General features: G+C 38.1%; 1 protein-coding gene across 9 annotated transcripts in view; it reads right to left on the bottom strand.

Annotated features, from left to right (window-relative positions):
• Window positions 1-25,448, bottom strand: part of ARL15 (ADP ribosylation factor like GTPase 15) — a 578,537-nt gene that overhangs the window by 215,639 nt on the left and 337,450 nt on the right. For 7 of the 9 annotated variants that reach the window (XM_045163682.1, XM_044932386.2, XM_045163677.1 and 4 more), the window contains one exon: window positions 13,815-14,023. In XM_045163682.1, coding sequence (XP_045019617.1) covers window positions 13,815-14,023 — 209 coding nt within the window. Of the gene's footprint in view, window positions 1-5,600; window positions 6,500-11,186; window positions 11,587-13,814; window positions 14,024-25,448 lie in introns of those variants that run through there. The other 2 variants (XM_045163680.1, XM_045163678.1) reach the window with 2 other exon arrangements.

Raw genomic sequence — 25,448 nt, 5'->3', positions numbered from 1 at the left:
TTCAAAAGCATCAATTCTTCAGTGCTCAGCTTTCTCCATAGTCCAAATCTCACATCCACACGTGACCACTGGAAAAACCATAGCCTTGACTAGATGGACCTTTGTTGGCAAAGAAATGTCTCTGCTTTTTAATATGCTATCTAGGTTGGTCATAACTTTCCTTCCAAGGAGTAAGCGTCATTTAATTTCATGGCTCCAATCACCATCCGCAGTGATTTGGGAGCCCCCCAAACTAAAGTCTGACGCTGTTTCCACTGTTTTCCCCATCTATTTCCCAAGAAGTGATGGGACCAGATGCCATGATCTTAGTTTTCTGAATTTCAGTGAAAGTATTAATAAATTCAGGAAATACAGCCCTATCTCTTGCTTAAACGTCTTAAAAACATGACATTTTTAACAGCACATATTTTTCAGTTCAGTTTTGCTATGGCTAAGGAGGCATATGACAAAATCTCGACTAACTAGAATCCAAATAAGAACAAGTAAACAAGTACCCAAGGACTGTAATATTCATATTACATTTTAACAGATGAAACTATAAAAACACAGATTATCTAGCATTTTACCCAAAAAAGCAATGTCTAGAGCCTCATACGGAGTTAGTACAGATTCGACAAAATATTCTATAGTTTGTACATTGACACTGCTGGAACTAATGTTCTAAATAATTAAAGGGCATTGCACACTGAGAATCATTACAGAAAAACCGTATTTCCCTAGAGCAAAAAACTGTGCTGATAAAAGTTTTGAAGACAAAAAGAAAAAGAGAGCTTTTTGTAAATGTAAAAAAGGTAGCTATATTAATAAAAATATTTCTGCTAGCTATAACAGGTTCAAGCAATTTAGTGATTTTATGTTTTACCTTAACGTCTGTGTTCTCTTTTCACCTAAAAAATGAGCTTGTTTGCATATTAATATTAAAAAAAATCATTAAAAGTTATTATTAAGAAAAAATAGAAATGTGTCAAAACTTGAGATTTAAAGAAAGAACATCAAAGTCGAAATAAAAATATGGAAATTCAGTATTATTTTTTATTTCCCCAAACCTGCAGAAACATGCATTTGTAGACTTAATGAATCTCTACCCATACATTAAGTCTAAATATTTAGACTTCACTTTCCAATAAGTTTGACAAGTACCATTTTAAATGAAACTGTATTAGAACTAAGTAAAATGTAAATCTTTACATATAACAAGAAAGAAAGGCGTTCTGTCTTAAGCATTTATGCTTTTATGTTTTGGAAAATTGGGGCATTTGTCTGGGCATATGATCTTCCTTTGTCTAACAATACCAGGAACAGTATTAATGATATTGCTTACTGCATGTAAATCGTGTATGGATGTGAGAGTTGGACTATAAAGAAAACTGAGCGCCAAAGAATTGATGCTTTTGAACTGTGGTGTTGGAGAAGATTCTTGAGAGTCCCTTGGACTGCAAGGAGATCCACCTAGTCCATCCTAAAGGAAATCAGTCCTGAATATTCACTGGAAGGACTGATGCTGAAGCTGAAACTCCCATACTTTGGCCACCTGATGCGAAGAACTGACTCAGTGGAAAAGACCCTGATGCTGGGAGAGATTGAAGGTGGGAGGAGAAGGGGACGACAGAGGATGAGATGGTTGGATGGCATCACCGACTCGATGGACATGAGTTTGAGTAAACTCTGGGAGTTGGTGATGGACAGGGAGGTCTGGTGTGCTGCAGTCCATGGGGTCACAAAGAGTCGGGCAAGACTGAGCAACTGAACTGAATTGAACTTATAGACTATACCTCTAATTCATGCATGTAGACTATACCTCTAATTCATGATCGTTTGGGGGTGATTTTTCCAAGATCCCTCTAATTATTCAATCTTCTCCTCAACGCAATGAGCTAAATCATGATGAGAGAGTATCTTTCTTTTATAGCACCATTAACAACTGAATTCTTCAACCAGCTGTTCTCTAAGGATTCCCCTGCCAAACTCTTATTTTCATTTCATTATTTCTTTGTTCTCCTTGTCTAAACTATACAAGTTACCCAGATTTTCCACTCTGGCCTCTTTCACTAAAGACTTGTTTTGGCTTGACAAATTATTAGTCATAACTACAGTCTAAAAATAAATAATATATTACAAATTCTCCATGTTAAAATCATATCATTCTATGCAACATCCAAATTATTTCACATTTCATACACAGAAGCTTCTTCCCATCAGGCACAACTGATTTCATTTATCACTTATGAAAATAATTCCAGTTATTTTATGGAGCTATTTACTGTCTAAACATTCCTTATAGAGCATTCTTTTCAAGCTCCATAACCTTATTTCAGGTGTGGAATGAAGTAAACTCAATCTATACACACACTAATGAGTTCAGACTCTTGAACGTGGCTAATTATAAGGCTAAATATAACAAAATGAATTTCTACTTGACTCTGTTCTTTTACATCCTAGTAGTAGAAAACTTGTTTGTTTGTTTTTTTTTAATTTTTGGTCAAATATTTATATGAAATTTGTATTTCAGAACTTCTGGTAAAGAAATTAAAGAACGTAATAGACCCAGTCAGGAGGGATCTATGGGGTGCCTGCAAAACCAGATGCTATTTTTCTTCATTAGCCTCTTTTAAGAATACAATTCTTGTTTATGTTGAAAGTCTGAATCTTACCTGCATTTGAACCCCTAGATACTTCTTTTGTTAAGAAATGAATACTCAAAGTGGGTATGTGAATATTTAAATAAGAGAGTTGTGGCTGAATATGGAATTCTACATAAAGAGATATTACTAAAGAAAGAAAAAGAATAAGTCTAGACACCAATGAACAAAAGGGAGAAGATGTTCTATAGACAAATTACTCAGGTGTAGATGAGTTCATTTCTACCAGAGCCCAGGGACATTGGAAGAGTGGCCACTTCTAAGCACTATTCAGTCTATTGTTTGTACCACTGCTCACGTCTATTCATTGTTTTCATCAAAGGCACATGCGATTCATAGGTAAAGAAAAAATATGAAGTGGCAAGGAGAAAATGTCTGTTTCTGAGCGGCAGAGTAGTCTTTTCATCTCAAAAGATGAAAGCAGGTATCTTTCATTATGTGTTTTTGTTCTTACAGGAGGAAGGCCCAAAATATGTGCTTTTCATATCTGTGCTAACACAACAGAGCTTTTCAAAGTCACTGCCAGAAATGGACTGGTTTTTTTTTTACCTGCTTTTCCATGTTTTAAGTTAAGGATGTCTGACTCATTATAAACCTTGCTGGTTCCCTAGACTTTCTGTAGTCTGGCTTCACTGTGATTACTGGTCAAAACCTTTAATTACAGTATATAGTTTGTGCAGCTGCCTGGAAATTGGTCTCAGGGTCAGTGGCTCTTCCCGTTCCCCTCTTTCCATTCTTTTGAAGCAATACTGCTGAACTGGAGGCATTGTTCCAGCTTTTGGCTGTGCTCTGTCTGCTGCACACTATGAATAGCTTTGCAATCACTCTAGCAATTGGTTCTTCAACTGCCTTTAGGTTGTCAATTGTAATTCATTGGCTCCAGGCACCTTTTCTCTTTTCATTCTTTTGAGCTCTTTTCTTATTTAATTTGCAATAATATTAGGGAATGTCTTCTTCAGACATGTCACTAATGTCTTTCTGATTATGAGGCTGGGTGTACATGTGACTCTCATACATCTGCCTATTAAAATGTTCCACTACTTCCCTTATCTCTGATATGGGATGACAATCTTTTCAGTTTCTTGTAAGTAATTTGGCTTAATTTTGAAGTCTTCTTTCTAAAGAACAACCTAAGGAAACGCCATAAAATACTCTTATTGGAGTTAATTTATGTAATTAGTTGTTATTTTTATGACTTTCTAAAAGTGTAATTTTTCATTTTTGTAATAAGAATTAAGTTCTCATATTTTATTTTTTAAGTACATATACACATTATAAAGTTGAGCTCTTATACCAGGGAGAAATAGTTAAGAGATAAAAGGTTTTAACTATTTGAAAGGTTGTTTTACAACCCATCCTTAGACATATAAGAAAATATTCAAACTATTTAAAGTGAGTTCTGATGCTTCTGCATTATAGGAAGTATTTTTCTTTAGAGAATAAACATATATCTTGATCTACTTAGGAAACAAACAAACAAAAGACCTTTAGTGTGTTAAGTCTCAAATCTTTAGTTCTGGATAAGACCCAGCAGATTAACTCCTCTCATTAGCTGCAGCCATCCCAGGGTAACCAAAGGTATTTTTAAGCAGACACTATGTAATAATAATAATGATAATAATTATCATAATGATAATAACTAACGCTTATTGTGCTTTTTATCTTCAAAGCATCTTACTGACATTAACTATGTGTCTATTTTCAAATAAATTTAACTCAACAAATGCTTTATTAACTTTGTAAGCTTTGGAATGTGTAGTAGTTGAGTTTCTTTGCAAATGAAATAAATAAAACTAAGAACCAGAAAGATGGCTCTGGAAACTTTTGCCTCAGAATAATTTGTTGCCTTTGCTGAATGAGGGTTAACTAAACACTTATTTTTACAAGCTACAAAATTGAAATACAGATATAAAGGGTGAAATTCACCAGTACAACCAACCAAATAATATTGCTTCAAATAACAAAGAAGTAAAATAATACTGTTAGGATAAAATCTAACTCTAACTATATTGGTTATGATTCATTATTATAAAATATTTAAATATGTATAGGAAGAAAAACTGTTAAATGTAAGAATTTAAGAAATCTTTCTAAAGTTTCACAAATATAATACTTTTATTAATTTACAAAGTTAAATTTCTTTTTATTAAATTGAACTCATTGCTTTAAAATCATCTCAATTATGTTCCCATAGAACTTTACCATGTACCAGTCTCCACATGAGAAATATAAGCAGTAAAAATAGTCTGTGGTGCTAGGAAGTGAAATAAGCTCTATACAGTTAAAAGACAGGCAATAAATTAAAAACATATTAAAATAATAATATTCAGGCAAGATGTCCTCACTTTTTATGAGAGACTTGGGAAGAAAAAACAATCTGTTGTAAGCAAGGTACTCAAGTAAAGTAAATAAAGAGAAGTAGATAAAAGGACACGAAAAGGACACAAAATTCAAACTTTTGTGAATATTGTAGTTAATAGATTGATGCTTTTGAAAAGTATTAACATGATCAGAGTGGTAAGGTTTCACAGAAGATCTGGTTCATGAGCAATATTCAAAGGTCAGGGTTTAGTGCAGAGGAAAAGGAAAATATCTGTATTCAAGGATGGAAATAGATGAGTCATACTGAGTAAAAGGAGAATAGGGGAATCTAGACAAAGCTGATGGCATTAAGCCAACAGGGAAGCTGATCCAGAAAGACTCAGAGGTAGTACTCATTCAAACAACATAGACCAAGCACAGAGACATAAACCAGAAATCCTGTCCTGCAAGGAGCCTGCAAACTTGAAGGGTATACAGAAAAGTTAACAAGCAATTAATTCTAATTTTTATGATTAGGATAAGCCCAGGATGCCTTGAGAAGTCACAAGGAGGACATCTGTCTCAGACACTGGTATGCAGCAAAAGTTCTTGTGACACATAATCTTTAGGTGATTTTCCTAGGGCAACAGGAAGAGTAAGTGGTAGTTTGAAATGAGAGAGAGAAAAAAAGAGAATACAATTCTCAAGCACATTAACATATTAAATATGTGGTGTTTCATTTGATTCTAGAAGGAATTAGAAGGAGACACTGGCTTTTAAGACAGGCATCGTGAAAAACAGATAGGAAGTCTGCTCTTTTCTGGTCTGTGTTGAGGAATAGGGAGGCAGGGAGGAGCTGTGGGGATGTAAACAACCAGGAAACTGGAGAGTACTACGGAGGCGGAGGTGAGAGAGCTGGGCACGGAAATGTCTGGTGAGGAAAGTAACAACCGAGTTCCAAAACTTGCCACTTTACATAAAATGAAGATATACAGGTGACTGAATAAAGGAAGAAAGTGGAAAGAAACGATAGTTTTATAAAAGAGCATAATGAATTCTATTTGACCATATACTGTTATATTTTCAAATGTATTACTTTGTTATCCCACCTAAGTAATTTTGATAGCTGTTGTTATGTAATGTTCTTATGTAACATATTTCTTAACGGGAATTTCTTTTGTTTTCAGCAGGCAGGGAATATTTTCAAATTTATGCTGTGAGTGCAAGAAATACAGATCTACAGAATTCCCTAGAATGGTGAGATTAATGTGGCTAGATTTAGAATCCATGAAATCAAATATACAAATTAATTTTTTTGAGAAATGCATATAAAAAGCACATGAAAGCAGATTAAATAAAATATTCTGGCTATTTCAATAGCCTTCAAGAGTCGCTCTATAATAATGACGCTTTCGTAACAAACTATTAAAATGAATGTGGTTCAGGTTCTCTTGCAAGTTAGTAAACATTTTCAAGGGATCACCAAGTCATTCAGTGGAAACCTGACTTCCAAACGCTCTCCTTTCCCCAAGATTAAACTGTAACAGAATGGAGTACATCTGTAAGAGATGGACGAAAAATAAATGGATCTCATATCATTTTAGGATAAATATATGTCCCATAAGGGAGTTTTCAAACTGCTCACACAATAAGTATGTACACTGTTCTATGTGAAATCAAATCAGTATTCTAAAATGCTGCCAAGAGGCAGGTCAAGATACTTGGAAGACTCTTAAGATTTAAAGTATATGACACTTTACAATGATTATACCACAAACACGTAGAGACACACATGTTTCTCTCCATATACAGAAAGTATATTAAATTAAGCTAGGGTTTTATGTGATTTAAACACTGCTTTGCACTTCTAATAAAAGATCTGTCATGTAAAATCAGAGATGATACTCATTACTTCATAGAGCTACCAAAAAAGAACTGCTCTCCTGTCAAACAGTATAAATATAAAAATTTTAAACTAGCAGATTATTTACAAACAGTGCCCCAAAACTTCAATCTTTCTAAACTCTCTCTGACCCTTTGTAAGAAGAGGGAAATGTACAAAATGTAGAAATAATTATCTATATAAAAGAATTATAGTTAAATGTAATAGTTAAGTAATATAAAACATATACTAGCACTCTCTTCCAGAAAAAGTCTAGACTACAAGTGAGAACTAAATAAACTATTCATGACATGGTAAATACTGAAAGTACTATTCAAAAAAGATGAATGCTGCTGCTAAGTCGATTCAGTCGTGTCCGACTCTGTGTGACCCCATAAATGGCAGCCCACCAGGCTCCGCCATCCCTGGGATTCTCCAGGCAAGAACACTGGAGTGGGTTGCCATTTCCTTCTCCAACGCATGAAAGTGAAAAGTGAAAGGGAAGTCTCTCAGTCGTGTCTGAGTGGGTTGTCATTGCCTTCTCCAAAAAAGATGAATATTGATAATCAAAACATGGTCTAGGGGAATTCCCTGATGGTCCAGTAGTTAAGAATCTGGTGTGCAATACAGGGACATGAGTTCAATCCCTGGTGGGGGAACTAAGATCCCACATGGTATTAGTTAACTAAGCCCAGTCCCTACAACTAGAGTGAAAGACACCACATGACACAACGAAGATCCTGCATACTGCATTAATACACAACAGGGCCCCAAAAAAGCATAAAAAAGTATAATGTTTATAGCATTACAGTTCAGTTCAGTTCAGTTGCTCAGTCGTGTCAGACTATTTGCAACCCCATGGACTGCAGCACACCAGGCTTCCCTGTCCATCACCAACTCCTGGAGCTTGCTCAAACTCATGTCCATCGAGTTGGTGATGCCATCCAACCACCTCATCCTCTGTCATCCCCTTCTCCTCCCACCTTTAATCTTTCCCAGCATCAGGGTCTTTTCCAATGAGTCAATTCTTTGCATCAGGTGGCCAAAGTACTGGAGTTTCAGCTTCAGCATCAGTCCTTCCAATGAATTTTCAGGACTGATTTCCTTTAGGATTGACTGGTTTGATCTCCTTGCTGTCCAAGGGACTCTCAAGAGTATTCTCCAACACCACAGTTCAAAAGCATCAATTCTTCCGTACTCAGCTTTCTTTATAGTCCAACTCTCACATCCATACATGATTATTGAAAAAACCATAGCTTTGACTAGATGGACCTTTGTTGGCAAAATAATATTTCTGCTTTTTAATATGCTGACTAGGTTGGTCATAGCTTTTCTTCCAAAGAGCAAACATCTTTTAATTTCATCACTGCAGTCACTATCTGCAGTGATTTGGGAGGCCCCCCCGAAAAAATAGTCTCTCACTGTTTCCATTGCCATGAAGTGATGGGATCAGATGCCATGGTGTTAGTTTTCTGAATGTTGAGTTTTAAGCCAACTTTTTCACTCTCCTCTTTCACTTTCATCAAGAGGCTCTTTAGCACTTCTTCACTTTCTGCCATAAAGGTCGTGTCATCTGGATATATGAGGTTATTGATATTTCTCTCCGCAATCTTGACTCCAGCTTGTGTTTCACCCAGTCCAGCGTTTCATGTGATGTACTCTGCATATAAGTTAAATAAACAGGGCGACAATATACAGCCTCGACATACTTCTTTCCTATTTGGAACAACTGTGTTATTCCATGTCCAGTTCTAACTGTTGCTTCTTGACCTCCATACAGATTTCTCAAGAGGTAGGTCAGGTGGTCTGGTATTCCCATCTCTTGAAAAATTTTCCACAGTTTGTTGTGATCCACACAGTCAAAGGCTTTGGCATAGTCAATAAAGCAGAAATAGATGTTTTTTGGGAACTCTCTTTGCTTTTTCGATGATCCAGCAAATGTTGGCAATTTGATTTCTGGTTCCTCTGCCTTTTCGAAATCCAGCTTGAACATCTGGAAGTTCATGGTTCACGTACTGTTGAAGCCTAGCTTTGAGAATTTTGAGCATTACTTTTCTAGTGTGTGAAATGTGTGCAATTTTGCAGTAGTCTGAATATTCTTTGGCACTGCCTTTCTTTGGGATTGGAATGAAAACAGACATACCTGCAAATACTCTTCTATTCTTCTTACATTCTATGTACATCGTACATGCGGGCAAGGTCAGTTGTGTCTAACTCTTTGTGACCCCATGGACTGTAGACCCCCGCCCAGGCTCCTCAGTCCATGGGATTCTCCAGGCAAGAATACTGGAGTGGGTTGCCATTTCCTCCTCGAGGAGATCTTTCCAACCTAGAGACTGAATCTGCATCCCCTAAGTCTCCTGCATTACAGGCAGATGCTTTGCCACTGAGCCATGGGGGAAGCACGTACATCACAATAATGCACTAAATTACAATTGAACAAAAATTGAGAAATGCCTAATCATAAATTTCAACTTTACTGCTGATATTTTAATTTAGAAGCTGTACATTCCTATGTTACAATTAATGAGCCATGGAACCAATAGTGATCTAACCTTATAATTCTACTTCAAATTTCTATGTTTCACACTTTTATATCCTTTATAAAATTTTTAAAAACTGAAGTACAGTTGATTTTGGGGCTTTCCTCAGAGCTCCATTGGTAACGAATCCAACTGCAATGCAGAAGACCCCTGTTTGATTCTTGGGTAGGGAAGATCCGCAGGAGAAGGAATAGGCTGCCCACTCCAGTATTCTTGGGCTTCTCTGGTGCCTCAGCTGGTAAAGAATCCGCCTGCCATGCGGGAGACCTGGGTTTGATCCCTGGGTTGGGAAGATCCCCTGGAGAAGGGAAAGGCTACCCACTCCAGTATTCTGGCCTGGAGAATTCCATGGACTATAGAGTCCATGAGGTTGCAAAGAGTCGGACACGACTGAGCGACTTTCACTTCACTTCACAGTTCATTTACAATGTTGTGTTAGTTTTCATACTTTTTAATATTTTCTTTAATATAAATTTAATTCAGTATTTTTGATGTATTATTTCTGAAAAAGTTACGTACTTTTGGATTAAGGATATGAAAGACTATCAGATCAGATTAGATTGCAGAAGAGATAAACCATGTCTTTCATGTTGACAAAATGTGCCATTTTTAAGACACTGTAATGCCCAATAAAATGAAAATAGGATTTTAAAAAGCTGGGAGGTAAAAGAATCAACTGTGTAGAGAGAAAACAGGATTACTTTTATTGGCTACTCTATCAACTTAACTTCTCCTAAAATCCTCCTGATCTACTAAATAACTTCAGAACTGAAGTATGCTCTCCTATGGGAGTTGTAAAACAAATTAGATACAATTACAATTCAATACAAATTAAAAAATCAACCTATTTACCCTTAAGATGATTCTTGTTTTAGAAAGCTTTATCATTTAAGTTAGATCAGAATTTTCCCTAATGAATCAAATGGGCCACTTGACATAACTATAGAGTTTTATATTATATTTTCTACAGAGAAAAATAGTTGATATGAGTAAATTCTGGAAAACTGTGGTAACTACACCTCCCTAAAGTGAATACAACAAACATCTGTTGCAAGAACTGCTTGGCTTTCAGACAGTATGTAAAGGGTGTCTTTTTCCCAGTGTTTTGCTATTATCCAAAAAAAAAAGCTTAAAAATTTTTTCTCTACTATCCAGTCTCAAGGCATAAAATCTTAAAATTCTGGTAAGTTAAACACAGATCATTACCAAGTAGGTATATTACAGAAAGGAAAACTATGCAATGCACAAGACTCCACTTGCTTTCTAAAAAAGCAACAAAATAATAGGGCCTGTTGCTCTCTATCTGTAAGTTACACCATAATTTTAACCATTGTTCCTATCTTAGTTCTCAATACAAACCTAGCAAAACTTGCATTGCAGAGGGAGGAACTAAATATATAACTTCCTGAGGATTTTCGCCCTCTGTGGGAATCCTAGTGATAATTCAGTTTTCTCCTATGGTTTTCACCAGCTCCTACCAGTTTCTAAGCTCAAGAGTAAACTGATATTCTTCTTAAATGATAAATGAATTTTTACAGTTTTACTTGAGTGACAAGGTAAATAACTGCAAGTTTTTTGCAAATACATTAAGCACAAAATGCAATAATTTCAATGAGAGTAGGGAAAGAATCGATGAGCCTCTATGCCTCATTTTTTGTAACTGCGTCAAAGTACTGTTCCATGCTTCTTGGTAAACTGAATGCATTTTCCCTGATCCTGAAAGAACAGAATTTTACCTAAAACACACAGGTATTTTGCAGAGTAAAACATCATCTTTTTAGCATCTGGCAATTAGTGCACACAAATTAGCAGGTAGAAATGAATAGAAATGTTTATACACAACAAAGCTCAGGACATGTAATACCTTTAGGCTCAGGAAAGGAAGTAATAAACAGATGACCACTTCTCAACTCATTTCTAATAACATGTAACTCTGCTTACTTCTTAATCTTCTCTCTCCTCTTCTATTTATGCCTACTCCCAACAATTTTGAGGTTACTGTTTATGAAAATTTTAAGATTTAATTTCAAAATTCCATTTTTATGCTAACAAAAAGGTATTAATTCATAAAACATTCCTAGGAGTATTTCAGGAAAGCATCATAATACTACACAGAGAAACCTCTGTCGTACAAGCAATGGGGAAAACAGGAAGCTTCCATTTCTTTCTCTCTCAAATTCAAAGTAAGTTTGAGCACTTCACTCCGTCTCAAGTTCAAGATCTGCAATGGAATTTGTCCATGAATTCAATTAGGGCAGTCTAAAGCATAAACATGCACCTGGTGTAGTATGTGTGTATGTAATCACAGGGAAATGCTTTACTTAGAGCAGTCTTCAAAATGGCATTTGCAAATTCCACCACAAGTGGAAATTTTGTAGAAAATTCATTTAAAATGAATATGAATAAAAAGCAAAGTCAAAGACACATATGCTCCAGTATATACAAGCTTAGAATAATTTTCAAAGTATATCTATGATTACCCTACATTCATAACCTCTTCTTACTGAAAAAATGAATTGTCAGGTGAGTGTATTCTCAGTTCTGTCTCGTCTCAACAAAAATTTGAAGTGACAGACATTAGATAGCTGTCCTCTTCCTAGAAGAGGCAGCCAGCCAACAATCACATGGCATACTCTTAAGCAATTAATTGTTACAAGCTACCTTTATTCAATGTAGCAGTCTTTAATTCCTATGGAGGATTACTATGAGTCATATGTTAGGTTTATGGAACATATTAGCTTCACTTTTTGATGTCTACAGAAACATATAAACAGCTTCTAATTTAAAAGAAAAATAAAATATTTTCAGGTATAGCACATGTCTTTAAAGTGATTTGAAGTGTTACATAATATCTATTTCATATCATAACCTATATTTATTCATGTATAAATACATCTATGTATTCATGTATAAATACATCTATGTATGTATAGTATTACTACACTTAATGTGTTATTAAACATGTATTATTAATACACATAAGATGTTATATTGTCTATGTTTATTCTGTAATACTTTCATATATTTTCCATAGTAAATCTAAGGATATCAATGCCTTTTTAGCAAATCACCTTATAAACTAACCTAACATTTATAACTAACCATCATTACACTATTACATCCATTTTACAGACAGAAAAACTGGTGTTTATAGGTTAAAAAAATGTACCTGAGGTCTTAAGAAGCAATCAGGAATGCACCACAACTACATTGCTGAAGATCTGCACATCGTTGATTGTTTGAAAAGATTTGTATTTTTCTTTTTTATCTTAATCATTTAATATTATCTGTATGGTATTTCAGCACTACTTAATGCTGAATAAGGCAACTAAAGATACATATAAGCTCTGTTTAATATGAAATCCCTGCCTTCTTTACTACTTTCCTAAAATAAATGAAAATACTCGTATATGGTAACTCCTACACTCAGTACACTTCAAAGTGAATTAGGAAATCAATCCCACTCACTTCACATTAAAAAAGAATCACATTATTTGCATTTCACAGGTAAGAAAGCAGGCACAAGAACAAAGCTATCTGCCAACAGGTCCCACACAAAGTGGTAAGGAGTCTGGAGTTAGAACATGTTATATCCTTGGCTCCTCATCTGTTTTTCAGACTAAAGAGCAGTGTGGCTTCTATTACTCTAAAGTCAATAAAAGAAAAGCACAGAACTTTTGAAGTAGGGGGAGGTGGTGGTGATAGAACACCCCGAGAGTTACAGGTGAAAAGGAGTACATCAAAAGTTTAGATTTCACTGTACTTAAGGTTAAACTTCACTATCATTTAAGTTTTGAAAGCTATTCATGTATCTTATTACTTTAGTACCATGAATCAGAAACTCTGCTGACACTGTGGTTATCTGCCCAGAATTAGTCTCATGCTTTTATAGGAGAGATACAAGCTAAGAAATGAAATTAAATATGGAAGATAAAGAATGGGTCCATATTAAAAGGTATTCAGTAGCATGGAACTTGCAAGATAAGCAGCCTCGCTGATTACAGAATAGTACCCACTGCTTCTAGTACGCAGTGGGCATTACAGGGGACAACAACATGACATCTGAGGGTGAATGATGCATGGTAATACATATGATGCATTCCTTGAAAAGAAGAATGAACTAAGTAAGCTGGTAGGCTAAAAAAAACAAAAGTTAAATAACCAGGCCTTTAGCCCTCAAAAATAGATGAGAAATATATTCAGATAAATCCTCTAACTTTTGCTAAATGGTTAAAAAAAACCACCTATGATCTCGAAGTGGGGTTAGAGGTATGAATAATAATTTCCATAAGATTAATACAGGCTTTCTTTTTTCATAACCTAAAATTTCATGTTGAGAAGCAGCATAACCAGCATATCTCTAATTACAGGAATTGTTTCAGATTCCAGCATGGCAGCACAAGTGCAACAAACAGTCAGACCAAGAGCTGTTACCTCCGTGAGACGTACCTCTTGTACTGATCGAGCAGCTGGCTTGTCTTGATGATTGGCCAATATTAAAAAGGGTAAAGTGCATAACTGTGGGTGCTGAAGAGCTGAGTGCAGTTCATTTCTAGCAGTCTCTAAATCATCTTCTGAAGAGGCACTGTCTAATACAAATATTACCCCTTGAGATCCTTGGTAGTAGCGGCTCCAGTATTTCCGGATATTATCAGCCCCTGTCAAAAACAAAACAAATTCTCTTTTTAAAAATAGCTTTCAGCAACATGAAAAATGTTCCCGAAAGTAATTTCCTATTGGACACCAACACTGCTTTGAAAATTAAGTGCAGATATCACATTTGATGAGAACAAAAGCATTAGAGCCAATGGGTAGATATGGCCTTGAAGGAGAACACAAAAGTTTAAGAGTCATTCTTCATGCCTTTCTTATCAAAATATGGAAGAAAGAATCAGGCTAAGTACTTCTTAAACGCAAAAGAATGTTTTCAGATTTGCTTAATAGTCCTGAATAAACTACTCTCTCTATAAACTGAGTCTGAGCCTAACTCAGAGAGCAGAATAACAAAGCTGTTCACCAAGGGTTCTCTCCATACCATTAACATCAGTAAGAGAACCACTTAGTGATCAGGACAACCTTGTTTAATTTAAACAGAAAGCTATTAGCACAATACCTTATGTGCCAAAGTGCTAAACTCTTGATGAAGTAAAATCTTGGCCTTTGGCACATTTGCATAACTCCATTTGGCAAGAATCTGCCAGTGAATGCAGAAGACACAAGAGATGCGGGTTTCGATCCCTGGGTCAGGAAGATCCCCTGGAAAAGCAAATTGCAACCCACTCCAGTATTCTTGCCTGGAAAATTCCACGGACAGAAGAGCCTGGTGGGCTACAGTCCATAGAGTCCCAAAGAGTCAGATATGACTGAGAATGCATGCATACTCATGGCTGCAGTGAGATGGATATTCATAAAATAAGACAGTAAGATTCTCATCAGCCAGGGCCAAGTCTTATTCTTTATTGTGTTTCAAACATCTAGCATAATTTACAATTAAAAGTTTGATACAAGAATGAGGAAAATGAGGGAAGAAGGAAATGGAATTATATAATAATTAGGCTTCCAACTCTGAGGAAACTGGGGCCAAGAGATGTGAAGTGACTAAGCTCCATTGATGTATATAGTAAATCACAAACCTGAGGTCTGCGTCTGAGTAAGTAGACAACTTGCTCAGGGAGGGCGTGGGTATTTCCCACTATATAATGATGAATAATTCCTTTTCTTTGACTCGTGAATAACATGGGCAATTTGTGTGTGTGCACGCATGCATGTGTGTGTGTGGGGGGGGGGGTGGTGGTGGAGAGGTGGATTATATAACCAATACAAGTTATGGGTTATTTAACAAAAATTTGGTATCAAGGAATTTCACTGATTTCATACATATAATCAAGTTATAACTAGTTAAAAACTATATTTTAGTCATCTACAGAACATATAGCTTCTATGGTGGATCTAGTGTGCTCAGAGTTAGGAATTCAGAGCAGAGACTGGAACTGGTGTGTACTGGCTGCTAAGAGTAAAATGTGTGTCTCTTCTCAAACTGTGTTAAGTGAAATCATTTTGGTAGCTTGGAAATGGACAGCGTAGGAGTATTTTCCCCAAGAAAAATCAGGAAAAGCTATCTGTCAGGTCTTTTCTTCTGCTGGAGAGCCAGTTTACCATTGGATGACACTGAGAAGAGGAAAGATTATAAAGGGACATATTAGAGTTCTCTGGGAGTAAGGGATGAGTCATCTGTTCAGTCTGGGCAAGTCTCTTAAAAGAGTAATATCAATCAAACGGCTACCATTTATTAACCACTTCTACATTTCAGGCACAGAGCTAAGTATTATTGAAAAAACAGCTCAGGTAATTCTTACAACAAAATTTAAAAGGAAATTGCAACCCACTCCAGTATTCTTGCCTGGAAAATTCCACGGACAGAGGAGCCTGTGGAATTTAAAATTTAAAATTTTTAAATTTAAAAGGGAGGTATCATTGAATTAGGCTTTGAAACTTATTTTGAGATTCTAAAACCTGGGGTATTCATTATAATATTGTATAAAAATAACCAGGTAAACATTAACATCAAGGGAATTTGATGTTGAATAACCTTAAATATCTAGACTAGAGATCTTTTCAAGAAAATTAGAGATACCAAGGAACATTTCATGCAAAGATGGGTACAATAAAGAACAGAAACGGTATCACCTAACAGAAGCTGAAGATATTAAGAAGAGGTGGCAAGAATACACAGAAGACTATACAAAAAAGATCTTAATGACCCAGATAACCATGATGGTGTGATCAGTCACCTAGAGCCAGACATTCTGGAGTGTGAAGTCAAGTGGCCCTTAGGAAGCATCACTACAAACAAAGCTAGTGGAGGTGATGGAATTCCAGCTGAGCTATTTCAAATCCTAAAAGATGATGCTGTACAAGCACTGACTCAATATATCAGCAAATTTAGAAAACCCGAAAGTGGCCACAAGCTTGGAAAGGTCAGTTTTCATTCCAATCCCAAAGAAAGGCAAGCCAAAGAATGTTCAAACTACCACAATTGTACTCATGACACAGGCTAGCAAAGTAATGCTCAAAATTCTCCAAGCTAGGCTTCAACAGTACATCAACTGGATTTCGAAAAGGCAGAAGAACCAGAGATCAAACTGCCAATATCCAATGCATCACAGGAAAAGCAAGAGAATTCCAGAAAAACATCTGCTTCATGGACTACACCAAAGCCTTTGACTGTGTGGATCACAACAAACTATGGGAAATTCTGCAAGAGAGGGGAATAGCAAACCACCTTACCTGCCTCCTGAGAAATCAGTATGCAGGTCAAGAAGCAATAGTTAGCACTGGACATGGAATCCAGACTGCAGAGAGAAATATCAATAACCTCAGATATGCAGGTTACACCATCTTTATGGCAGAAAGTGAAGAGGAACTAAAGAGCATTTGGTGAAAGTGAAAGAGGAGAGAGAAAACGCCGGCTTAAAACTCAACATTCAAAAAACTAAGATCATGGTATCTGGAGCCATCACTTCATGGCAAATAGATGGGGATACAATGAAAACAGTGACAGACTTTATTTTCTTGGGCTCCAAAGTGACTGCAGATGGTGACTACAGCCATGCAATTAAAAGATGCTTGCTCCTTGGAAGAAAACATATGACCAACCTAGACAACCTACCAAAAAGCAGAGACATTACCGATAAGGGTCTGTCTAGTCAAAGTTATGGTTTTTCCAGTAGTCATGTATGGATATGAGAGTTGGACTATAAAGAAAGCTGAGCGCCGAAGAATTGATGCTTTTGAACTGTGGTGTTGGAGAAGACTCTTGAGAGTCCTTTGGACAGCAAGGAGATTCAACCAGTCCATCCTAAAGGAAATCAGTCCTGGGTGTTCATTAGAAGGACTGATGTTGAAGCTGAAGCTACAATACTTTGGCCACCTGATGTGAAGAACTGACTCACTGGAAAAGATGCTGATGTTGGGAAAGATTGAAAGCGGGAGGAGAAGGGGAAAACAGAGGATGAGATGGTTGGATGGCATCACCGACTTGATGGACAAGAGTTTGAGAAAGGTCTGGGAGTTGGTGACGACTAGGGAAGCCTGGTATGCTACAGTCCATGGGATTGCAGAGAGTTAGACAGGACTAAGAGAATGAACAGAACTGAACTGAACCTTAAATATGCAAAGATAGAGGATACAAGCAGGGTTGATGCCTATCAGACATGGTCCAACCAAGAAAACAAAACAAGAAGAGGAAATTTATGCTCAGTTCAGTTGCTCTGTCGTGTCCAACTCTTTGCGACCCCATGAGTCACAGCACACCAGGCCTCCCTGTCCATCACCAACTCCCAGAGTTTACCCAAACCCATGTCTATCGAGTCAGTGATGCCATCCAGCCATCTCATCCTCTGTCGCCCCCTTCTCCTCCTGCCCCCAATCCTTCCCAGCATTAGGGTCTTTTCCAATGAATTAACTCTTCACATGAGGTGGCCAAAGTATTGGAGCTTCAGCTTCAACATCAGTCCTTCCAATGAACACCCAGGACTGATTTCCTTTAGGATGGACTGGTTGGATCTCCCTGCAGTCCAAGGGACTCTCAAAAGTCTTATCCAACACCACAGTTCAAAAGCATCAATTCTTCAGCACTCAGCTTTCTTCACCGTCCAACTCTCACATCCATACATGACCACAGGAAAAACCATAGCCTTGACTAGATGGACCTTTGTTGGCAAAGTAATGTCTCTGCTTTTTAATATGCTATCTAGGTTGGTCATAACCTTCCTTCCAAGGAGTAAGCGTCTTTTAATTTCATGGTTGCAATCACCATCTGCAGTGATTTTGGAGCCCAGAAAAATAAAGTCTGACACTGTTTCCACTGTTTCCCCATCTATTTGCCATGAAGTGATGGGACCAGAGGCCATGATCTTCATTTTCTGAATGTTGAGCTTTAAGCCAACTTTTTCACTCTCCTCCTTCACTTTCAATTTATGCTAGAGATTATTTAATAAAGGGAATTAGTTTCTTAAGTGATGGTAGAACTAAGAAAACAACAGTGGCACTGAAATTAGCAATATCTTAGGTCAAGTTCCCTACGTGCAGAGCCTGAGATGTGTCTCTTACACACTTGAGTATACGCAGAGTTCTGTCAGGAGAAACTGGAGTGAAAGCAGAAAGGGACCATGCAAAGATACGGTTTCAGAAATCTAGCCTCAGCCTGATCCAGTGAGGCGTTCTAGAGTGTGGACTGAACAGCGGAAGTCACCCAGTCCAAAAGGCAAGGGGGCTGGGCTGTTTTACCCCTGAATAGTCGTTGGCTATGAGCCATCTCTAGGGAACAGAGAGGGTGGTGGGGCATGATCTCATAATCTCCCCAATATATTTCGTTGAGGCAATTACTGACAGCCAAGGGCAGGCCTCTGGAGAAGGGTACAGGTGTGAGTCATTAGCAGCCAATACCCGCAGCAGCTGGGAGATGGAGGCACTGGCCCAATAAAGGAGATCTGGGTAGGATATCAACAGCATCTGCTACAGGCTACATCCAGACATTATCCATATGAGAGAGGAACATCCATAAGCTTGAAGAACAAAAGTAGAGACAGTATTACCTGGTGGTAAATGTCTAAAACAACAAAAATGCTGTGTGCACATGTATCCATACACAAGCTTTTTATAAATTTTACCAACAAAAATGATGTGTAGCACACAATTTTAATATAATAAGAATATATGCAACATACCTTGTCATAAGTTCCATAGAGCTCATTAGTGCTCACAGAATGCTTTCATTGATTTCACCAAACTTTTGTATCTATAGCCAACCAACAGCTGAGGTTGACCAACTACAGTTCTGAAATAACTGTTGGTTGTACAAAGTGTTTACATGTGTTAATTCACTAGCCATGATAGTCTTATGAGGTAGGTGTTTTTATCACTCTCATTTTATCAATAAAATGTATCCAATTTTATAATGTGTCCAAGGCTAAACAACTAGGAATATATTTAGGTCTAGTGTGATTGAAATAGAAGGATCATTGACTACAAAAGTGACAAAGCCAAATAAAGAACCCTACTACCACATAAGCTAAGGCAGGGTGGGGAGGGGGAAGGGAACCTGTTGGAATAAAAGGTACCTCAGTGCTTATACATATTAATGTTCAGAGTGGGAACCTGTCCAAGAACATTTCCCAACCAATTAATTGAAAGAATAGTATTATTAAGTGCCTATTCTATACAAGTCACTGAGCTAGAACCTATAAGAAGTATTTAGAAAGCCATTATTCCTCTTAGCTCAAACTCTGAAAGCTTGTAAAGTAATCTTGATTACAAATGAGGCCTGTAACTGTATGAGAGGAAGAAAACATGGCCATACAATTGGAAGGTATCCAGGAAGTCAAGGGCTTCCCTGGTAGCTCAGCTGGTAAAGAATCTGCCTGCAATGCGAATTCCTGGATCAGGTTCCTGGGTTCGATTCCTGGGTCAGGAAGATCCACTGAAGAAGGGATAGGCTACCCACTCCAGTATTCTTGGGCTTCCCTTGTGGCTTAGCTGGTAAAGAATCTGCGTGAAATGTGGAAGACCTGGGTTCGATCCCTGGGTTGGGAAGATCCCCTGGAGAAGGGAATGGCTACCCACTCCAGTATTCTGGCCTGGACTGTATAGTCCATGGGGTCATCAAGTGTCAGACACGACTGGACTGAGCAACTTTCACTTTCACTTCAGGGAGTCAAGTATAACAAAAAGAAAACCAGATGCATGTTTTAATGGAACTTGTCCAGTAGAAATACATGGAACATACTAGAACACCAACTTGTGAAGTATTTCATCTGTCACATTTAGGAGCACATAAGTCACCTAGTCTGAGAAGGCAATGGCACCCCACTCCAGTACTCCTGCCTGGAAAATCCCATGGACGGAGGAGCCTGGTAGGCTGCAGTCCATGGGGTCGCTAAGAGTCGGACAAGACTCAGCGACTTCACTTTCACTTTTCACTTTCATGCATTGGAGAAGGAAATGGCAACCCACTCCAGTGTTCTTGCCTGGAGAATCCCAGGGACGGGGGAGCCTCATGGGCTGCCGTCTATGGGGTCGCACAGAGTAGGACACGACTGAAGCGACTTAGCAGCAGCAGCAGCAAGTCACCTAGTGAGATTAAATGACAACCCTAAGGCTGTCCTGGTAGATGGAACAAACCCAAAGACAAATACCACAACTTTAAAAAATGCCCTGTGTATGACATAATATATGAATACATTATTATTAAAACTGAAAGACCTTTTTCTTTAATCTTTAAGCAACATCTGCTCAACCTTAGCATTTCTGACTTTCATCACAAGCTCTGAGCTTGGAATTCTAAGTTTCATATCAGCCTTCCACACAATAGCTTCAGTCAGCAGCAGCTTCAATACAGATAAGGGCCAGGGAAACCAGCACAGGGCGATGGGTGGGATACAGCTGGTTAGTCCAGCCGAGTGGCCTCAGTTCAGTTACCAGATTCAAGTAAGAAATGGATGTTGTCATCCACCCAGCTGCCAGGTGCTTTGAGATGTGAGCCTAACTGGGGAAATTCAGAACACCTGTTTGATGCCCGCATCTCAGCCTTCCTAACTCACAAACCAAATCTACACAGGGTAATACACACAGGACATAGTATCCAACAGCAGTTAGAGCCCACTCTTATTTTAATGAGTGGAAACTGCTTGCTCTGTGTCCCTGAAATTACAATTGTTATATAAAAAGGATAAATACTAAACTTAAACCTGATCTATATTTTCTTCTTTTAAATTAAAAACCAAATGAGTGGTTTAAGCAGTAGAGGGATTGGGTGGAAGATGTTGCCAAATATTCTCATTACCCAAGTCAGAAACCACCTAACAGTTAGTTCTGAGAGCAATCGATCACAACAGCCTGGTTCACGGCATCACAACAAGAGAGAGAAGACAGGAGCATAAAGTCCTCCATGGCAGGTTCATTTCTATGGCACATCACAGACTTGTTCAATTAATTTTGCTAAAAGATATCAATCATAAATATTCATTGGAAGGACTGATGCTGAAGCTGAAGCTCCAATACTTTGGCCATCTGATGCAAAGAGCTGACTCACTGGGAAAGACCTTGATGCTGGCGAAGACTGGGGGCAGGAGGAGAAGGAGACAAGAGGATGAGATGGTTAGATGGCATCACCAACTAAAAGGACATGAGTTTGAGCAAACTCCGGGAGAGAGTAAAGGACAGGGAAGCCTGGCATGCTGCAGCGCAACACGACTTAACAACGGAACAACAAAAACGAGAGATATCTACTCAGCATCAGATACTAACTTAGGTGCTGACTTAGCAGCAGCAGCTGGGGACAAAGAAGGAAACAAAACCAGACCAGACTTTCAGTCTTCATAGCACTCACATTCCAGCAGAGCCATTCTATCATTATAGAGGTTAAAAACACCAGGGACTGGTACTCCCAGCCTCTCTCTGGCCACGTGGGCATATGAGTCAGTTCTGGTGAAATGGGATTCAACAAAAGTCTGCTTGGAGCTTCTGGCAAGATTTTGCTCCTGAACAACAAGAATGATGCCCAAAGAGAGCTGCCTCTTTCTTCCAGTGTTTAGATTTCATTAGGTGGTTGGGTGATGCTTTGAACACCGCTAGTCTTCTAACAGCTTTGAAGGAGACATACCACTATGTTGAGGATGTCAGAATGGGAAAACAGAAAGAGCCTGGATCTTTGAGAACAGTGCGTAGCAGCAGAACCTATCCGCTAAATTGTGAGGACTCATTCTTTGGGCACATTAAACGCCAATTATTCAAGCCAATTTTGGAAGACAATTTTGTTATTTGTAGCATCCCCCCTCCCCCACAAAAAGGCTCAGTTCCCTCATATTAAATTAAGAGGCTAGGGTTAGGCTAGCTACATGTGGCTACTGAGCCCTTGAAATGTAGCTAGTGCAACTGAATAACTGAATTTTCTATATTATTTTAATTTATTTGGCTTTGCCCAGGGCACTCAGGCAGACCAGGCTCCAGCAGCCAGAGAACATTCCCAGACAAAGAATTCCAGGAGGTTTAAGCTGTTGAAAAGTCAGTCTGGTGCTCATGGAAATGGGGTGATAGGGGACACCAACAAAGCTTCCCTCAGCTACCTCCCAAAATAGCATATAAATGTCAGTTTAGGCCATTTGACTAACTATTTCCTCAGGAGCAGAAGCCGCCCCCAAATTCATTATTATGTGTAAATAAATAACCAAGACTTGATTTACTCAACGATCATATATTTTCTAGTCGAAGAAGCAGCCATTCCTCAAGATATTTTCTAGAGGATCAGGGAACAACATTCTTTTCATAATTACAAGATGTTATTTGCTATTTCCACCACATTGACATTTTCACTAATAGTGCAAAACAAAGGTGAATAAACCTGCAGGCATCTGATCATGATCAGAGGCACTGGCTGTAAACGAGTAGTCCCTGTACCCTTGACCGCCATGTAGGGGTGGGGGTGGGGTGGCATGAATTTCACTTAGGAATGAACTAAATAAAGCAGTGAAAAGTCTTAGTTTTATCACATTAGCTCTTAAAAATGCCAGTTTTAAAAAAAAAGGAAATGAGAAGCAGACAAAAAGCATTTTTGCTACACACCAAAGCACATGGTTGTTTGCAGGATAAACACTGGTGCAACTGAACTGTGAGCTCAACTGCTGCTGCTGCTGCTAAGTCACTTCAGTCGTGTCCAACTCTGTGCAACCCCATAGATGGCAGTCCACCAGGCTCCCCCGTCCCTGGGATTCTCCAGGCAAGAACACTGGAGTGGGTTGCCATTTCCTTCTCCAATGCATGAAAGTAAAAAGTGAAAGGGAAGTCACTCAGTCGTGTCTGACTCTTAGCGACCCCATGGACTGTAGCCCACCAGGCTCCTCCATCCATGGGATTTTCCAGGCAAGAGTACTGGAGTGGGGTGCCATCGCCTTCTCCGGTGAGCTAAACTAGTTGTTCATAATTTCCTGGAACAACATTTTTACTTGAAGTTTCAACTGAAAAATTATGATTATATTCAGTCTTGAGTATCTGATAGACATTTTCTCAAAAATGATTCTGTAAACTTAAAACTGGAAGAAAAACAACTGACACTATTTGTTTTGAGTGGTAAAATATGTTCTCAAGCCAAAACAAGAATTTTGGAAAAATTTTTGTGTCAGAGAGATCTTGACAGCCACTCAATGATAAGATTGATGATGGTGTTAACAGACAGATATTTGTAATAAAATGTGTCAACATCTGAAAAATCTACCTAACTTATTAATCAATATTTCCCAAATGAAAAATGTACAATGTACAAAATCATGCATAGATTAAAAAAAAAAAAACACTCAAACCACAAGACTGATCAATGGATGTAACATAACTGAATACAAAACATTCACTGAGGTGAGTTTTTCAGATACCACATTGCAAATGATAATTAAAAAAATACAAAGTGAAACTTTTTTTGTTTTAGTTAAAGAATAAAATGTGAAAACTTAGTCAGAGAGTCAGTTCACTGGCTCAGTTGTGTCCAACTCTTTGCAACCCCATGGACTGCAGCAGGCCAGGCCTCCCTGTCCATCACCAACTCCCAGAGCTTACTCAAACTCATGTCAATTGAGTTGCTGATGCCATTCAACCATCTCATCCTCTGTCTTCCCTTCTCCTCCCACCTTCAATCTTTCCCCAATATCAGGGCCTTTTCAAGGAAGTCAGTTCTTCATATCAGGTGGCCAAAGTATTGGAGTTTCAGCTTCGATACTAGTCCTTCAATGCATATTTAGGACTGATTTTCTAAAGAATGAAGTGGTTGGATCTCCTTGCAGTCCAAGGGACTCTTAAAGAGTCTTCTCCAACACCACAGTTTAAAAGTATCAATTCTTTGGTGCTCAGCATTCTTTATAGTCCAACTCTCACGTCCTTAACATGACTACTAAAAAAACCATAGCTTTGACTAGACTTTTGTTGGCAAAGTAATGTCTCTGCTTTCTAATACGCTGTCTAGGTTGGTCATAACTTTTCTTCCAAGGAGTAAGTGTCGTTTAATTTCATGGCTGCAATCACCATCTGCAGTGATTTTGGAGCCCCCAAAAATAAAGTCTGACACTGTTTCCACTGTTTCCCTATATCTGCCACGAAGTGATGGAACCAATGCCATGTTCTTCGTTTTATGAATGTTGAGCTTTAGGCCAACTTTTTCACTCTCCACTTTCATCAAGAGGCTCTTTAGTTCTTCACTTTCTGCCATAAGGGTGGTGTCATCTGCATATCTGAGGTTATTGATATTTCTCCCAGCAATCTTGATTCCAGCTTCTGCTTCCTCCAGCCCAGCGTTTATCATGATGTACTCTGCATAGAAGTTAAATAAGCAGGGTGACAATATACAGCCTTGATGTACTCCTTTTCCTATTTGGAACCAGTCTGTTGTTCCATGTCCAGTTCTAACTGTTGCTTCCTGACCTGCATATAGGTTTCTCAAGAGGTACATCAAGTGGTCTGGTATTCCCATCTCTTTCAGAATTTTCCACAGTTTATTGTGATCCACACAGTCAAAGGCTTTGGCATAGTCAATAAAGCAGAAATAGATGTTTTTCTGGAACTCTCTTGCTTTTTTGATGATCCATCGGATGTTGGCAATTTGATCTCTGGTTTTCTACCTTTTCTAAAACCAGCTTGAACATCTGGAAGTTCACGGTTCACGTATAGCTGAAGCCTGGCTTAGAGAATTATAAGCATTACTTTACTAGTGTGTGAGATAAGTACAATTGTGTAGTAGTTTGAGCATTCTTTGGCATTGCCTTTCTTTGGGATTGGGATGAAAACTGACCTTTTCCAGTACATAGTAAATACTGAAATATATAAGTATCAATACATGCACATAAGCTATTATATATAAACAAAAACTCTCTGAGGTCTCAATAATTTAAGAAAACAAAGGCTCTAGGATCCCATATAGGTTTCAATAATTATAGACTGTTGTTATTGTTGTTCAGTTGCTAAGTCATGTCCCGTTCTTTGAGATTCTATTGACCGTGGCACACCAGGCTTTGCTGTCATTCACTGCCTTCCAGTGTTGGTTCA

The sequence above is a fragment of the Bubalus bubalis genome, chromosome 19 (genome assembly GCF_019923935.1).
Source record: "Bubalus bubalis isolate 160015118507 breed Murrah chromosome 19, NDDB_SH_1, whole genome shotgun sequence".
In the NCBI taxonomy this organism is placed as follows: Eukaryota; Metazoa; Chordata; class Mammalia; order Artiodactyla; family Bovidae; genus Bubalus; species Bubalus bubalis.
Note: the sequence above shows the minus strand (reverse complement) of the source record. Positions and strands in the feature narration are given on the sequence as shown.